The sequence below is a fragment of the Puma concolor genome, chromosome B1, assembly GCF_028749965.1.
Source record: "Puma concolor isolate L17-30 chromosome B1, mPumCon1.1.hap2, whole genome shotgun sequence".
Classification (NCBI taxonomy): Eukaryota; Metazoa; Chordata; class Mammalia; order Carnivora; family Felidae; genus Puma; species Puma concolor.
Window position 1 is genome coordinate 135,397,122 of NC_141670.1, and position 14,554 is coordinate 135,411,675.

The 14,554-nt window shown below is 41.1% G+C and overlaps 2 protein-coding genes and 2 pseudogenes across 8 annotated transcripts in view; 1 reads left to right on the top strand and 3 right to left on the bottom strand.

The window, feature by feature from the left end:
• Positions 1-13,881, bottom strand: LOC147581896 (uncharacterized). Its single transcript, XM_086702966.1, has 3 exons — positions 12,603-13,881; positions 10,685-10,765; positions 1-432 (listed from the first exon to the last, which is right to left on the bottom strand). Exon 1 carries the CDS (start codon positions 13,879-13,881, stop codon positions 13,276-13,278), a length of 606 nt encoding a protein of 201 aa, XP_086559092.1. The 3' UTR covers positions 1-432; positions 10,685-10,765; positions 12,603-13,275.
• Positions 2,401-2,477, bottom strand: LOC112859232 (U4 spliceosomal RNA; annotated as a pseudogene).
• LOC112858767 (small ribosomal subunit protein eS6 pseudogene) lies at positions 8,131-9,033 on the bottom strand (annotated as a pseudogene).
• The window catches only part of CB1H4orf36 (chromosome B1 C4orf36 homolog), a 23,852-nt gene continuing 21,956 nt past the window's right edge, over positions 12,659-14,554 (top strand). For 3 of the 7 annotated variants that reach the window (XM_086704637.1, XM_025922398.2, XM_086704638.1), the window contains exons 1-2: positions 13,370-13,519; positions 14,190-14,326. In XM_086704637.1, coding sequence (XP_086560763.1) covers positions 14,262-14,326 — 65 coding nt within the window. In that variant the 5' untranslated portion in view covers positions 13,370-13,519; positions 14,190-14,261. Of the gene's footprint in view, positions 12,798-13,369; positions 13,577-14,189; positions 14,327-14,554 lie in introns of those variants that run through there. The other 4 variants (XM_086704642.1, XM_086704641.1, XM_086704639.1 and 1 more) reach the window with 4 other exon arrangements.

Consider the following 14,554-nt stretch of genomic DNA (forward strand, 5'->3'; position numbering starts at 1 on the left):
ACTTTTGAAATTCTCCTCACTATACCCTCTTTCCACTTCTTTTTCCTCCTAACTCCTCATTTCCAGATCTTTCCTTCTATGTCTCCTTATCTCCTTCTTATGTAAGAGTAATCTAGCCTCTAGAAATTACCTATTGGAGTAACAAATTACTCCCAATTTAGTGTCTTAAAATAAACATGTTATCTCACAAATTCTGTGGGTCAGGAATTTGAGGGTAGCTTAGTTGGATGTTTCTAGCTCAGCATCTCGAATGAGGTTTCAGTCAAGATGTGTACAAGGGCTGCAGTCATCTAAAAGCTCGACGGGGCTAGAGGATCCCCTTCTGAGATGGCTCACTCATACAGCTGTTGACCTTCAGCCTAAGTTCTTTACTCCATGGCCTCTCCATAGGATGGCTCAACATGGTGGCTGGCTTCTCCCAAAGTGAGTGATCTGAGAGAGAGAGAACATGAAGGTAGCCATAATGCCTTTTATTACAGAGTCTCTTCAGTCATATGTCATCATTTTTACTTTATTTTATGAGTTAGAAGAGGGTCACACTCAAGGGGAGGGGAATTAAGCTCTTCTTCTTGAAGGGAGATATATCAGAGGATTTGTGGACATGTTTTTTAAACTATCACATCTATATATCATTTAACATATCACACCTCAGGTTTTTTGAGAGGGGGAGAGGGACAAGGGTAAGAGGTAGAAAAGAATGGGAACAAAAGTGACTCTGGGGTGGCAGCTATATTTGTCTCCTCAGACTGCCACAACAGAATACCACAAACTGGGGGCTTAAACAACAGAAATTTATTTTCTCACAGCTCTGGAGGCTAGAAGTCCAGGATCAAGGTGCCAGCAGAGCTGGTTTCTGGTGAATCCTCTCTCCTCTCTTGCAGGTGGCCACTTTCTTGTTTCCTCACGTGGCCATTCCTCTGTGTGTATTCCTGGTGTCTCCTCCTCTTATAAGGATACCAGTCTTACTGGATCAAGACCCCACCCTAATGACCTCATTTAACCTTAATTATCTTCTTTTCTAATCAATTAATTTTACTTTTTTATTAAAAAAATTTTAATGTTTGGGGCGCCTGGGTGGCTCAGTCGGTTGAGTGTCCAACTTCGGCTCAGGTCATGATCTCACAGTTCGTGGGTTCGAGCCCTGCATCAGGCTCTGTGCTGACCGCTTGCTCAGAGCTTGGAGCCTGCTTCAGATTCTGTGTCTCCTACTCTCTCTGCCCCTCCCCCATTCACGCTTTGTCTCACTCTGTTTCTCGAAAATAAATGTTAAAAAAAAAAAATTTTAATGTTTATCTTGAGAGAGAGAGAGAGAGAGAGCGCATGAGCTTGAACAGGGGAGGGGCAGACAGAGGGAGAGAAAGAATTCCAAGCAGGCGCCACGCTGCCAGCACGGAACCTGACTTAGGGCTTGAACCCACAAACCGTGAATCATGACCTGAGCTGAAATCCAGAGTCAGACGCTTAACCAACTGAACCACTCAGGAGCCCCTGACCTTAATTATCTTCGTAAAGGCCTCTTCTCTAAATACAGTCGCATTGGGAAGGGTGCAGTTTACAGCTCCAACATTTAAGTTTAGGGAGATGTAATTTGTTTTGTGACAGTAGCTATGTATGTCATGTTGCTGCTTTACACATCACTTCTATTAAGATCATATTTTAAAATAAAATGCCTTTATGGCTTTTGGGGACACTATGTTGTACTGTTGTTGTTGTTGCTTTTAATATTTATTTATTTTGAGAGATGGGGGCTGGGGGGAGGGCCAGAGAGAGAGGAAGAGAGAGAGAATCCCAAGCAGGCTCCACACCATCAGTGCAGAGCCTGATGTGGAGCTCGAACTCGTGAATAGTGAGATCATGACCCGAGCCAAAATCAAGAGTTGGGTACTCAATGAACTGAGGCACCCAGGAACCCCTATGTTGTACTACTTAATATAATCATCAAAGTTATGACATTTTTATAAATAATATTTTTAAGCAATAACTTTCCCCATAGGAAAAAAAATAAAAGTAATTCTTTTTAAATGTTTTTAAGTGTTTATTTATTTTGAGACAGAGGGAGAGAAAGAGAGAGCAGGAGAGGGGCAGAGAGAGAGGGAGAGAGAAAGACTCTCAAGCAGGCTCCACACTGTCAGTGCAGAGCCTGATGCAGGGTTCAAACCCATGAACTGTGAGATCATGACCTGAACTGAGATCAAGAGTCAGCTGCTTAATGGACTGAGCCACCCAGGCGTTCCCAAAATGAAAGTAATTCTTAAAGCTTCTCTTTGTTGTGAAAAATGGCTCATGCAGAAAGATGTATAAAACATAAATGTACAATTTACCAAGTTGTGAGAAAGTAATCATGCCTTTAACTGCTAACCAGGTTAAGAAATAGAGCTCCACTTGCAAGTCTGAAGGCCCTGCATACACTTTCCAATTAGCAATAATCACACCTCGGATAAACCTCATTGGCTATGATACTGCCACTGCGCAAAGCTCATGTACTTTCCAAATTATAACTTTCCATCTCCCTCCAAAGGTAACTACAGTCTCATCTTGCATGATATTCACCTTGTTGCCATTCTTTATTTTTTACTACCTACATATGCATTCCCTTGAGTGTTCAAGGCCCTAAGGATACAGAAGTGGAAGAAACAAACTCTCTACCCTTATGGAGTTCACAGCTAACAATAAACATTGATCATATAATTAACAATAAACATAATGAATAAACTGTATAGTATGTTAGAAGGTGATAAATGCAAAAAAAAGCAGAGCTGGAGTTTACTTGGCTCTATAAGCACGTAATGATTTCAACATTGGAAGGGAGACAAAAAGGACAACTGAAAGTAGGGAGGGAAGAAAGTAAATGAAAGGAGGGTGGAAAAGAATAAAGAGGGAGAAAGGAGGAAACAACAGGAAGAAGAATGTCGGTGGGAAAGCAAACAGAACAGATGGTAATAGGAGGGAAGAAAGGGAAAATAAGAGGTAGAGAAGGAAAAGTGGGAGGTTAAAAGTTTTTTTCTCACCTGGAGGGTTGCTGAAAAGACCCTGAGCTGAAACCCCTTTATTTACATTTTGGTAAAAAGAAGTACTAAATTCTTAATTAGAGAGCAGTTTCCTGCATTGAAGCTTTTTGTTTACTACAAATTTATTTTATGCAAGCTAAAATTAGCTTGCACGAAAGTATTCCTTAATACTTATACAAAATTTAGGCAGCTGTTTTAGAAATGGATGTTTTTGAGCCCATAGCAGATGACTGGGCTGAGCAGAGGCTATGCAACATGCCTGGAATTTGTAAGAATTGCCAGCTATTAATAAAGTAGTTTTCTTTTTTAAATATTTAATTAATTAAATGAATTAATTCATCATTCATTTAGAGAGTGTGAGCAGGGAAGGAGCAAAGAGAGAGAGGGAGAGAGAAAATTCCAAGCAGACTTTGTGCTGTCAGTGCAGAGCCTGATAAAGGGCTTGAACCCATAAACCCAGCTGTGAGATCATGACCTGAGCCAAAATCAAGTTGGATGCTCAACCAACTGAGTCACCCAGGTGCCCTAATAAAGTAGTTTTCTTTAAAAAAAAAAAAAAAAGGAGTGGGGTGGCTGGGTGGCTCAGTTCGTTAAGCATCTGACTTTGGCTCAGGTCATGATCTCACGGTTCATGAGTTCGAGCCCTGAATTGGTCTCTGTGCTGACAGCTTGGAGCCTGGAGCCTGCTTCAGATTCTGTCTCCCATTCTCTCTGCTCCTCCCCCACTTGCTCTCTGTCTCTCTCTCTCAAAAAGAAACACTAAAAAAAATTTTTTTAATTAAAAAAAGTAGAGCAGGGTAAAGGGATTGGCAGCACAGGGGTGAGGGGTAGTGGTTTTGACTAGAGTGTCAGGGAAAGCCTCACTAAGCAAATGCATGACGGAGGTGAGTTATCCATGTCTGGAGGAAGACTATTCCAGGTAGAAGGAACAGCTACACCTACTACCTACAGTGGTGTGTTTGGTTTCATAGAGCTGCTCTAACAAAGTACCACAAACTGAGTGGCTTACAACAGAAATTTATTCTCTTATACTTTGCAGGGCCAGAAGTCTGAAATCAAAGTGTCAGCAGGGTTGGGTCCTTTTTGGAGGCTTTGAGGGAGAATCTGTTCCTTGTCTCTTTTGGCTTCTAATCCTTACTGGCAACCCTTGGCATTCCTTTTTCTGTAAGGACACAGTGATTGGATTTAGGCCCAATCCAGTAGGACCTCATCATAACTTGATTACATCTGCAAAGACCTTTTCCAAATAAGGTCACTTTCATAGGTACTGAGAGTTAAGACTTCAACATTTCTTTTTGGTGGACTCGGTTCAACCCATGACATGTGGGAATACACCTTCCAGGCTTGGGAAACAGCAACCAAGCCAGGGAGGCTAGAGATGCTTAGATGCATTTGAGACTCTGCTTACCTTTGGGATAAAGAGGAGTTTGTTCTAGCATTGTGTTATCTCCGCTGTTTCTTTCTCAAATATATAGTATATAGGGGACAAACCTTAAAAATTGAAAGCATATTAGATCACAATGCCTACTACAGCCACAGGGGGTGTCCTTTGATTTATTGTTGGTACCCTGAAGGTAGAACTGGAAGATGAGAAACAAGATTTGGTGACTGTAGTTAAGAATATAGTATTGTGCACTTGAAATTTGCCTGGGGTGGGGGGTGGGGTGGAGGCAGTGCCTAGGTGGCTCAGTTGGTTAAGCATCTGACTCTTGATTTCAGCTCAGGTCACTGTTCATGAGTTTGAGTCCTGTGTTAGGCTCTCCGCTGACAGCATGGAGCTTGCTTGGGTGGGATTCTCTCTCCCTCTCTCTGCCCCTCTCCTGCTCACTCTCTCCCTATCAAAATAAATAATAAACATAAAAAAAAAGAAATTTGCTGGGAGTAGATCTTAAGCATTCTTAACACACACACACAGAGCTAACTATGTTAACTATTAACTATGTGGGGTGGTGATGTGTTGATTATCTTGATCTTGGTAATCATTGTATAATGTATATTCCTATCAAATCATTACATTATATTTGCCAATTATCCTACAATAAAATTAAAAAAGAATTTAACTTGGAAAATCAAGAAGATGGAAAAGAATTAAGGAGTAAATTTCACAGACAGGTTTATCATTAGGAAGTCAGTGCTTGAGCAAGTCCAAGAAGTTCTACACTTTGAAACAATTCCTTTTTCTTCAGTCCTGAATTTAGGTAGACTGTTATTTACTGCCTTTAGGGGTTTATATGCATTTCAATTTTAGGTTTTGGCTTAAAAAGGGAAACTTAATTCTTTCAAGACAACTTTCACAAGTGACAGAGTGGTGATCCTTTCTTTTTCTGTATTTCTGAGAATGTACACTTTTCATAATTGACTTAACTCTACATGGGAAAAGAGAGCTGTTCTTTATTTTTTTAATTGAACAATGATTGACATAAAATATTGTATTGGTTTCAGGTGTACAACAGTGACTCAATATTTATATATGCCAAGAAATGGTCATCACAATATGTCTAGCTACCATATGTTACCATATAGATATTACAATATCATTGACTATATTCCCTAATCTGTACTTTTCATTCCCACAACTTATTTATTTTATAACTACAACATCATACCTCTTACTCTCTTTCATTTATTTCATTCATACTCCCTATTCTCCTCTCTGGCAAACAACAATTTATTCTCTATATCTGTGTCTGTTTCTCTTTTATTTTGCTTATCTGTTTGCTTTATATTTTAGATTGCACATGTAAGTGAAATCATATGGTATTTATCTTTGTATGAGTTATTTCATTTAGCAGAGTACCCTTTAGGTCCATCCATATTGTTGCAATTGGCAAGATTTCACTCTTTTTTATGACTAGGTAATATTCCATTGTATATGTTATATATATATATATATATATATATATGGTGTGTGTGTGTATGTATATATATATATATATATATATACATACACACACACCATATATATATGGTATTGTATATGTATATATGTATGTATATATGTGTATATATATGTATATACATGTGTAAACATATATATATATATATATACATATATACACACACACATACCACATCCCCTTAAAAATTGTTTTTTCTTTAAAATTTTTTATTTATACCACATCCTCTTTATCCATTCATCTATCGATGGACACTTAGGTTGTTCTGTATGTTGGATATTGTAAGTAATGCTGCAATAAACATAGCAGTTCATATGTCTTTTTGAATTAGTGTTTTCATTTTCTTTGGCTAAATATCCAGAAGTGGAATTGCTGGATCATATGGTAGTTCTATTTTTAATTTTTTGAAAAACCTTCACACTTTTCCACAGTGGCTGTACCAATTTGCATTCCCACCAAGGAGTTCCCTTTTCTCCACTTTGTTGCCAACATTTGTTATTTCTTGTCATCCCCTCCCCCCCCCCCCCATCTTTTTGATACTAGCCATTCTGACAGGTGTAAGGTGATATCTCATTGAGATTTTGATTTGCATTTCCCTGATGATGAGTGATGCTGAACATCTTTTACTGTGTCTGTTAGCCATCTGGAGGTCTTCTTTGGAAAAGTGACAGGGCCTCTATTCATTTTCTTTCTTTCTTTCTCTCTTCTTCTTCTTCTTTTTTGAGAGGGAGAGAGAGAAACAGGGAGGGAGAGAGAGAGCACAATGAGCAAGGGGCAGAGAAAGAGGGAGAAGCAGGGCTCACCCAAAGCAGGGCTCAAGCTCACCTGAGGTGGGACCCAAACTCATGAACTGTGAGATCATGACTTGAACTGAAGTCAGATGCTTTAACTGACTGAGCCACCCAGGCACCCAGCTCTGTTCATTTTTTAATTGGATTGTTTTTCTGATATTGAGTTATATGAGTTCTTTATATATTTTGAATGTTAACCCCTTATGGGATACACATAATTTACAAATATCTTCTCCCATTCAGCAGATCACCTTTTTGTTTTGTTGATGGTTTTCTTTGCTGTGCAAAAGTTTTTTAGTTTGATGTAGTCCCAATAGTTTAGTTTTGCTTTTGCTGTCTTTGCCTTGAGAGACAGATCCAAAAAAAAAATTGCCAAAAGCAATGTCATAGAGCTTACCTCCTCTGTTTTCTTCTAGGAATTTTATGGTTTCTGGTCTTACATTTAAGTCTTACACCCATTTTGAGTTTATTTTTGTATATGGTGTTAAAAAAGCAGTCCAGTTTCATTCATTTGCATATAGTTGTTAAAAACTCTCTAAGCTTTTCTTACACATGGCAGGGGTGAGGGACAAATTTCAGACTACGGGGGCTAATCACAGAGCTTTGCATACAGAAAATGTTCAATAGATATGTGTTAAATTGCCTTGAATCTAACTGAATTAAAGCTTAAGATGAACTATGAATGAACCACTGAGATAAATAAAATTAAAAAGATTATATAGATATTATAAGCCTGGGATATAAATCTTCAAAAAAAAACAAAGAAATTTTAGGACAAGATTTCTATCCAATATGAACTTTCATGAATTCTTTTTTTACTTATTTTTTTAAGTAATCTGCATGCCCAACATGGGGTTTGAACTCATGACCCCAAGATCAAGAGTCACATGCTCTACCTATTGAACCAACCAGGGGCACAGTTGGTTAAGTGCTCGACTCTTGATTATGGCTCAGGTCATAATCTCATGGTTTGTGAGATTGAGCCCTATGTTGGGCTCTACAGTGGCAGTGCAGGGCCTGCTTGGGATTCTCTCTCTGCCTTTCTCTCTGCCACTCCAATACTTGTGGTCTCTCTTTCTCTCTCTTTCAAAATAAATAAAAATAAATCTTAAAAAAATATTGTGGGGTGCTATAGAATAGGTTTCATAAATGGTACAAAGGTTTAGAAGCTTTATATTTGTAAAAGATCTCCAGCCTAGTTTATTTTTTATTCCTAGTTAGACCTTTTTTATCAAAGCATGCCACCTCTCCATCTGGTCTGTGTCTCCTCAGGAAAAGAGCTCAACTGCTATGACTTATTACGTATTTCAAAAGTCGATCAAATGTGACTCATTTTAACAAATATTTAATGAATGACTGGAGACCTCATCTTCTTTTTTCTTTCTTCTTCTTTTTTGATGTCTGATCTTATTTATTTGTTACTCGTAGATAATCTCATATTTGACCGGACTCAGAAGTAGAAGCTCTCAGAGAAGACAGCCTCTGTCTCTTGACGATCTGTTCTCGGCATTTTCCTTTGGCCTCCTTCATTCTCTTGGCCAAAAGTTTATCATATTTTTCAGCCTCTTGCTTATTTTTCATAGTACACTGTTTCTTCGAAGCAATATGCTATCGTTTGTGTTGGAGGACACATGGAATAACAAGATGTTGAACCCTGGGTGCTCTGGTTCTTGGTTTCTTACCTTCTTTTAGGGTCTTTCTCACAACACATGAGTGGCCATCATCTTCTTTAGAGAGACTGAAAAGTTTGTGGATTCTGCTAGCTCTTTTGGGCCCCAGGTGACGAGGCACACTAATACTAGCGAGTCCAGGAGTATCCTTCTCCCCTTTTTTCACAATAACCAAGTTGAGAACACGGAGATTGGCGTCCACAATGCAACCCCGATCAAATTTGCACTTTCTTTCCCCAGTCTTCCTTTGTCGGTAGTAGGAATGCCCCTTACTCAGCAGCAGGCGGACACGGCCATGGGTCAAGATGCCCTGCTTCATGGGGAAGCCCTGTGTGTCATTGCCACCACTGGTTCGGACCACGTAACCCTTCCACTCTTCACCAAGAGCATCAGCAGCTTCTATGGCCATTCCCTTTGAAGTTTGCATTTATCATCCACGTCAATGAGTTTCTGGCAGCCAGTAGCTGGGAACGAGATGTTTGGCTTCATCCTGAAGCAGCCTACCGCCTCTGAGGCACCACAAAAAGAACCTCTTCTTAATTTCCTAATTGCTCCTACTTTCCTAATTATTCTTAAAGTGACTTATTGTAAAATAGCATGGTTGAAACTAGTACTTTACAGGGTGACATTGTAACACTCCAAAGCCCTCATATATTAAGATGTGTAAAGAAACGCCTTTCTTCCTATTCTTACAACTAATGCTTTACGCTTGCACGGTGGAGGAATTCAAATGTAGTTGTGACGGGATAGCCACCCTGATATGTACTGCTCCGTGACAGATGCAGGTTCACAGTGCCTGCCTGAGAGGCAGCCAGGGATCCCTACTGCTCCAGATTTGTCCTGGGGAGAATCCTAGGCTGTAAATCACATACTATAGTCTTGGATTAGGGTAATACATTCTTACCTGCTTTGCCTCCTAAACAACAGGAGTTCATTAACTGAGCACCTAGGAAATTTTAACTTATACCTCTAAAGAGGGCAGGGGAGTCTGGACTCTAGCTGTGGCTATTATTTTCTGTTCTGGTCAGGCACTAATGTGTTTAAGGTACAGAAGCCTACTCTGTCAAATAAAATGGGTGGGTAGTCAATGTTATGGTAAGGATGCAATGGAAATTTCATGGACTGAGGAATATATAGTTAAGTCAGAGAACTCAGAGAAGGTAGGTTAAGAGTGAAACTGACCTGGGTTAAATTAGGTTCTGTAATTTACTAGTTGTGTAATTGTAAGCAAGTCATTTAGTAGCCCTATAAACCTTTTTTTTCCCTTAACTGTTCTAGGAAAACTATTACCCTTTTCTCCACTAAACTGCGAGGCTCAGATGACATGGAGAAGAATGACTGCTGGCATGGAGGAGGTGTCCAAGAATATTCTGTTAGTATATATATGATGAGAAATTAACAGAGTATTTAAACAGGGAAGTACAAAAATATTTACAAGTATATACCTAAAACATTGTCTTAATTACAATCCGGGGAGAATGTACAGTATGATAGGAAGAAAAATATCAGAATTGCATAGTCTTGAGTCCTGTGACCTTGGAAAAGTTATTCACACGTGAGGTACCTCAGTTTTTACTTCCCTAATATCCCTAAACTCACACCACTAAATTGATAATAGCATCTCTTCTTGTGATGATTAAATGAATCAATGTATATGAAGTACCTTGAACAGTGCCCAAAGTGTAGTAAACATCACACTAGTATTGTTTTTTTGTTACCTGTTATTATTATCAGGTCTCTTTGTATTCATCTTCGTGCCTTAGTTTTAACGGTAGGTGGCAGCAATGTTCTCTTAACCAATTCAAATGAAACCTGCCAACTTTCTGGAATAGAGATCAGTGAAGGCTTACCCAATAGGCAGATGTGTGCAGGGCAGTGGAAAAGCAGTGGGAGAGAGATCATAGAGAAAAGAAAGGAAAGGAGGAGAAGGACAGGAGAGAGAGAGAGTAGGCGGGTGGGAGACAGAAATGTTTATGGGAGTCAGTAATGTTTAAAGGTGATTTGATATTTCAAAAGAAAATACTAAAATTGTCATTATGGGGGTAGGGTGATTTAGTGTTATTTTTGTTTTTAAATATACGTGGGAGAGGTGCCTGGGTGGCTCAGTTGGTTTAGTGTCTGGCTCTTGATTTCGACTCAGGTCATGATCTCATAGTTCATGAGATGGAGCCCTGCACTGGACTCTGCACTGACAGTGGGGAGTGTACTTGGGATTCTCTCTTTCCCTCTCTCCCTGATACCTTCCCCACAGCCACTCTCTCTCTCAAAATAAATAAATGAAATTAAAAAAAATAGAGACATGGGAGACTGGTACTTACCATATTTTCTGTGTTGACAGTTTCTAAAGCTTTCAACTGGTCCTAGATGAGATTTAGCAAAATCAGCTGCCCAGAAAGAATCTGTAAAAGCACAATGTTTTATTGTTCATTTATTTTTTATTTTTTATTTTAGAGAGAGAGAGAGAGCATGAGCAAGGGAGAGTAGGAGAGAGAGAGAGAGAGAGAGAGAGAGAGAGAATCCCAAGAAGGGACTTGCTCAGCACGGAGCCAATAGTGGGGCTTGATCCCACAACCCTGGGATCACAACCTGATCCCAAACCAAGAGCTGGATGTTCAACCAACTTAGTCATTAGGTGCCCCTTTACTGCTCATTTTTTATCAAACTATTAATCTCAACTAGAAAAATATGGCTATTTTCCTCTGTGTAAAATATTCCTTCTCCAATAAGACACTTAGTGTTATATTAGGTATCTGTTGCTCCGTAACAAATACTCCAAAGTCTGATGGCTTAAAATGATAAGCATTTATTATCTTATATTTTCTGAGGGCCAGGAATCCTGGACTGGCTAGCTAGATGGTTCTGACCCAGGATCTTCCGTGAAGCTTTAGTGAGACATCAGCTGAGGCTGCAGTCATCTGAAGGCTTGATGGAGCTTTGGAGGATGTGCTTCCAAGCTGGCTCACTCACATGGTTGGTGGAATGAGGCCTCAGAACCTCACCAGTTGTTGGCTAGAGGCCTTGATTCCTTTGCATCTGACTTTCTCCACAAGGTGGCTTGAGTGTTCCCTCACATGTTTCTGATCTCTTCTAGGGTTAGTGATCCAAGAGAGACCACAGAGGTCTTTTGTGACCTGGTCTCAGAAGTCATATTCTGGGTGCACCTGGTGGCTCAGTTGGTTAAGCATCCGACTTGGGCTCAGGTCATGATCTCACAACTTGTGGGTTCGAGCCCTGCACTGGGCTCTGTGCTGACATCTCAGAGCCTGGAGCCGGCTTCGGATTCTCTGTCTCCCTCTCTCTCTCTGCCCCTTCATCGCTTGTGCTCTCTCTCTCAAAAATAAATAAACATTAAAAAAAAATTTAAATAAAAAAGTCATATTCTGTAACTTCCACCATATTTGTTCAAAGTAAATCACTTAGAAAATAACTAAACATAATTCTCAGGAATTATGAAGGAAACGAATACAGGAAATGAAGTTCCCACATGGAGAAATCACAGGCTGTCTAGCCTTTTTCAGTGGGGCCCTGGAAACACTCTCTGGATTATTGATTTCTTCTATTAAAAAGAGAACAGGCCATAGCTCCACGTGTCACTTCAATTCTAAAGTGGCCTATTTCTGCTCCATCTAAATGTGATTTCAGTTAACAACTTGGTCTCCACTCTTTCATCTCTAAAATGAAATGTTAGTGGCTTTCGAACTTTTTAGACCCACTGTGAGAACTACAATTTACACTGAAACTGCACACACACAAAAGCATGAGAAAGAGTACATATGGATAACAAAAATATAAGTTCCACAAAACAATACCTAGACTTACTTGCATAATGTACTCTCATTCCCCACACTCCACCCCATTCTATGTTAATTCATTTGAAAAAATCCAGGTCAAAATCTACTACATTGATTTCATAGTCCATTAATGGATTTTCCATTCTTCGTGTTAAATACTAACACTCACTCTCACCCATTGGGGTTCCTTTCCCAGAGATGTTAAAGAGCAAAGGAGTCCTCACTTTCCAGTTTCAGGAAGGCAAAATGCTGGTTCAAGCCTACCACTATTCTAATTAGTCAGGAGCTAGTAACAGAGGTAGCCTGTCCGGGTACTGTTGGGCCTGTAACTCGAGAGCTATGTCACCTCTCTTAGTTCATTCTTCCTCTCTACAATTGGAATAAGTATCCCTTGCTTATGTCATAAAGTGTTACTAGGCTCAAAATTAGACAATTAGGCACTTACCATGTGGCAGGGAATTTACAGACAGATCTTTAATCCTCACAACGACCTTGCAAGTCCTAGAGTATTATACTTGTTTTATAGACGGAGAAATTGAGGATTAGAGAATTTACATAGGCAAGACCTTAAAGTTGTCAACTGGCAGAACTAGAATTCCAAACCAGTTCTGACTCCAAGACCCTCCTGCAAAATGGACAGGTAAGCCATTTTCATTTGATGTTTAAGTGATGACCATTGGCATATTAAAATATAGATTCCTCCTGAATCACCACAGTGTAATGACTTCAAAAACTGGTCCATCAGCCCACTTTTTCCATTCTGTCTTGCCCTTACCACGACGAACACATAACACCACATTTGGGCTTGGAGCTTGAGCGTTTATAGCTGCCTTCACCCACTAGGGCGCGCGAACTGTAACAATAGCGCTTCCGCTCCTCAGGCGTCACCAGTGAGCATCGCTCAAAGAGAACAAGTCAAAGCTGAGCACGTTTCTTTAAATTGTGCCCCCAGATGGGCCCCAAAACGACGTTCCCAGGTCACTTCAACACAACCTCCTGACATTTAAATGTCGTTTTCAGAGAAAGATCTCGCTTACAACTCCTTTGCTCCTACGTTTTGTTCCGTCAAGTGTGTGCTTGTCTCGCTTGCCTAACCCGAAGGCCCCCGCAGGACCCCATCAGGGACCTGGTTCCCAAGGCCCCTGGAGGGCGGGGCCGTCACCACAAAGCCCTTTATTGAGGCCCGGGCGTGACGCGAGGCGTCCCGGCCTGGGGCGCGGCCCGTAGCTCGGGCGCCAGCGGGAAGGAGGTGTGTGCCCGCGGCGCGGGCCCGCTGGTGCGCGCGGCCATGAGCGCCTAGTCGGGCGCGCGCTCCGCCCTCCGTCCGCGGGGGAACTCAACCCCCGAGACCCGCGAGCGCCGGTAATCGGGCTCCGGCGACCACTACCCCTTCCGGCCCCCGAGACCCCGGCCGACCCGGTGCGCCCGCCGCGCATTGTGTGCGGGTGGGAGGAGAGCTGGGCGCGGACGTGGGAAGAGGCGGCGGGAGGGCCCGGCCTCCCTGCCCTTGCGCCTGTCCGTCCCTCTGCCCCGGGCTCCGCGGACCGCCGAGACTCCACCCGCTCCCGAGAGCCGGTTCCTGCGCGGAACTGCGCACCCTGGCGGGACGCAGTGGGAGGGGCACTTACAGGGGGTCGCTTGGTTAGCTCAGGCTTTTGAAAAAGGGAAAACCTGGGAAGGGGGCTTGGGCGGGGAACGGGAAGTTCGTGTACCCGCAGAGCCATTTGTCTTTCAATATTGCCAAAGTCAGACACGTTTGGGTGATGAGGTGTTTGAGCCAGTTTTGCAGGCTTGGGCAGTGACGGAATACCGATGTTAACTTTGCATTTTCTCCATACGTGGCCAGAAATGATAAAATGAGTTCACGACAAATAAAAGAGAACACAGTTGTACATTAGGAGTTAAGCTTCAAGGAACATTTATTAGGAACTTCCTGACATCCAGAAATGCTTTTTCTAAATCTTTTTATTATTTGGGTATTAAAAAATATTAAAGTGAAAGCCACTAATTCTGTGTATTGCAATAATTTCAGGCAGAGTGAACAGAACACTGCAGTCATAACATCAGGCACCTATGTGAGGAAATTGGACTGTGATAATTCACCATGGCTTATGGCTTGCCAAGAAAGAACACAGTGAAAACCATATTGCGGGGCGGTTGTTTTAAAGTGTAAGTATTTTCATCACTGTGAGCCTTGACTGGGGATGGGGAGTGTCCTTGGTAAAATAAGAGTACCGGAAACCCTGATGAGCTACTGGACCATGTGAGGTATTTTCAGTGATCTGAATAGTGATTTTTTTTTTTAAAGGTAAATGCGTTTCTTAAGAATTTATAAATTATCGTACTTGGCAGTTATAACAAAACAACACAAACAGGTTTGGAGAAGTGATTTGATCA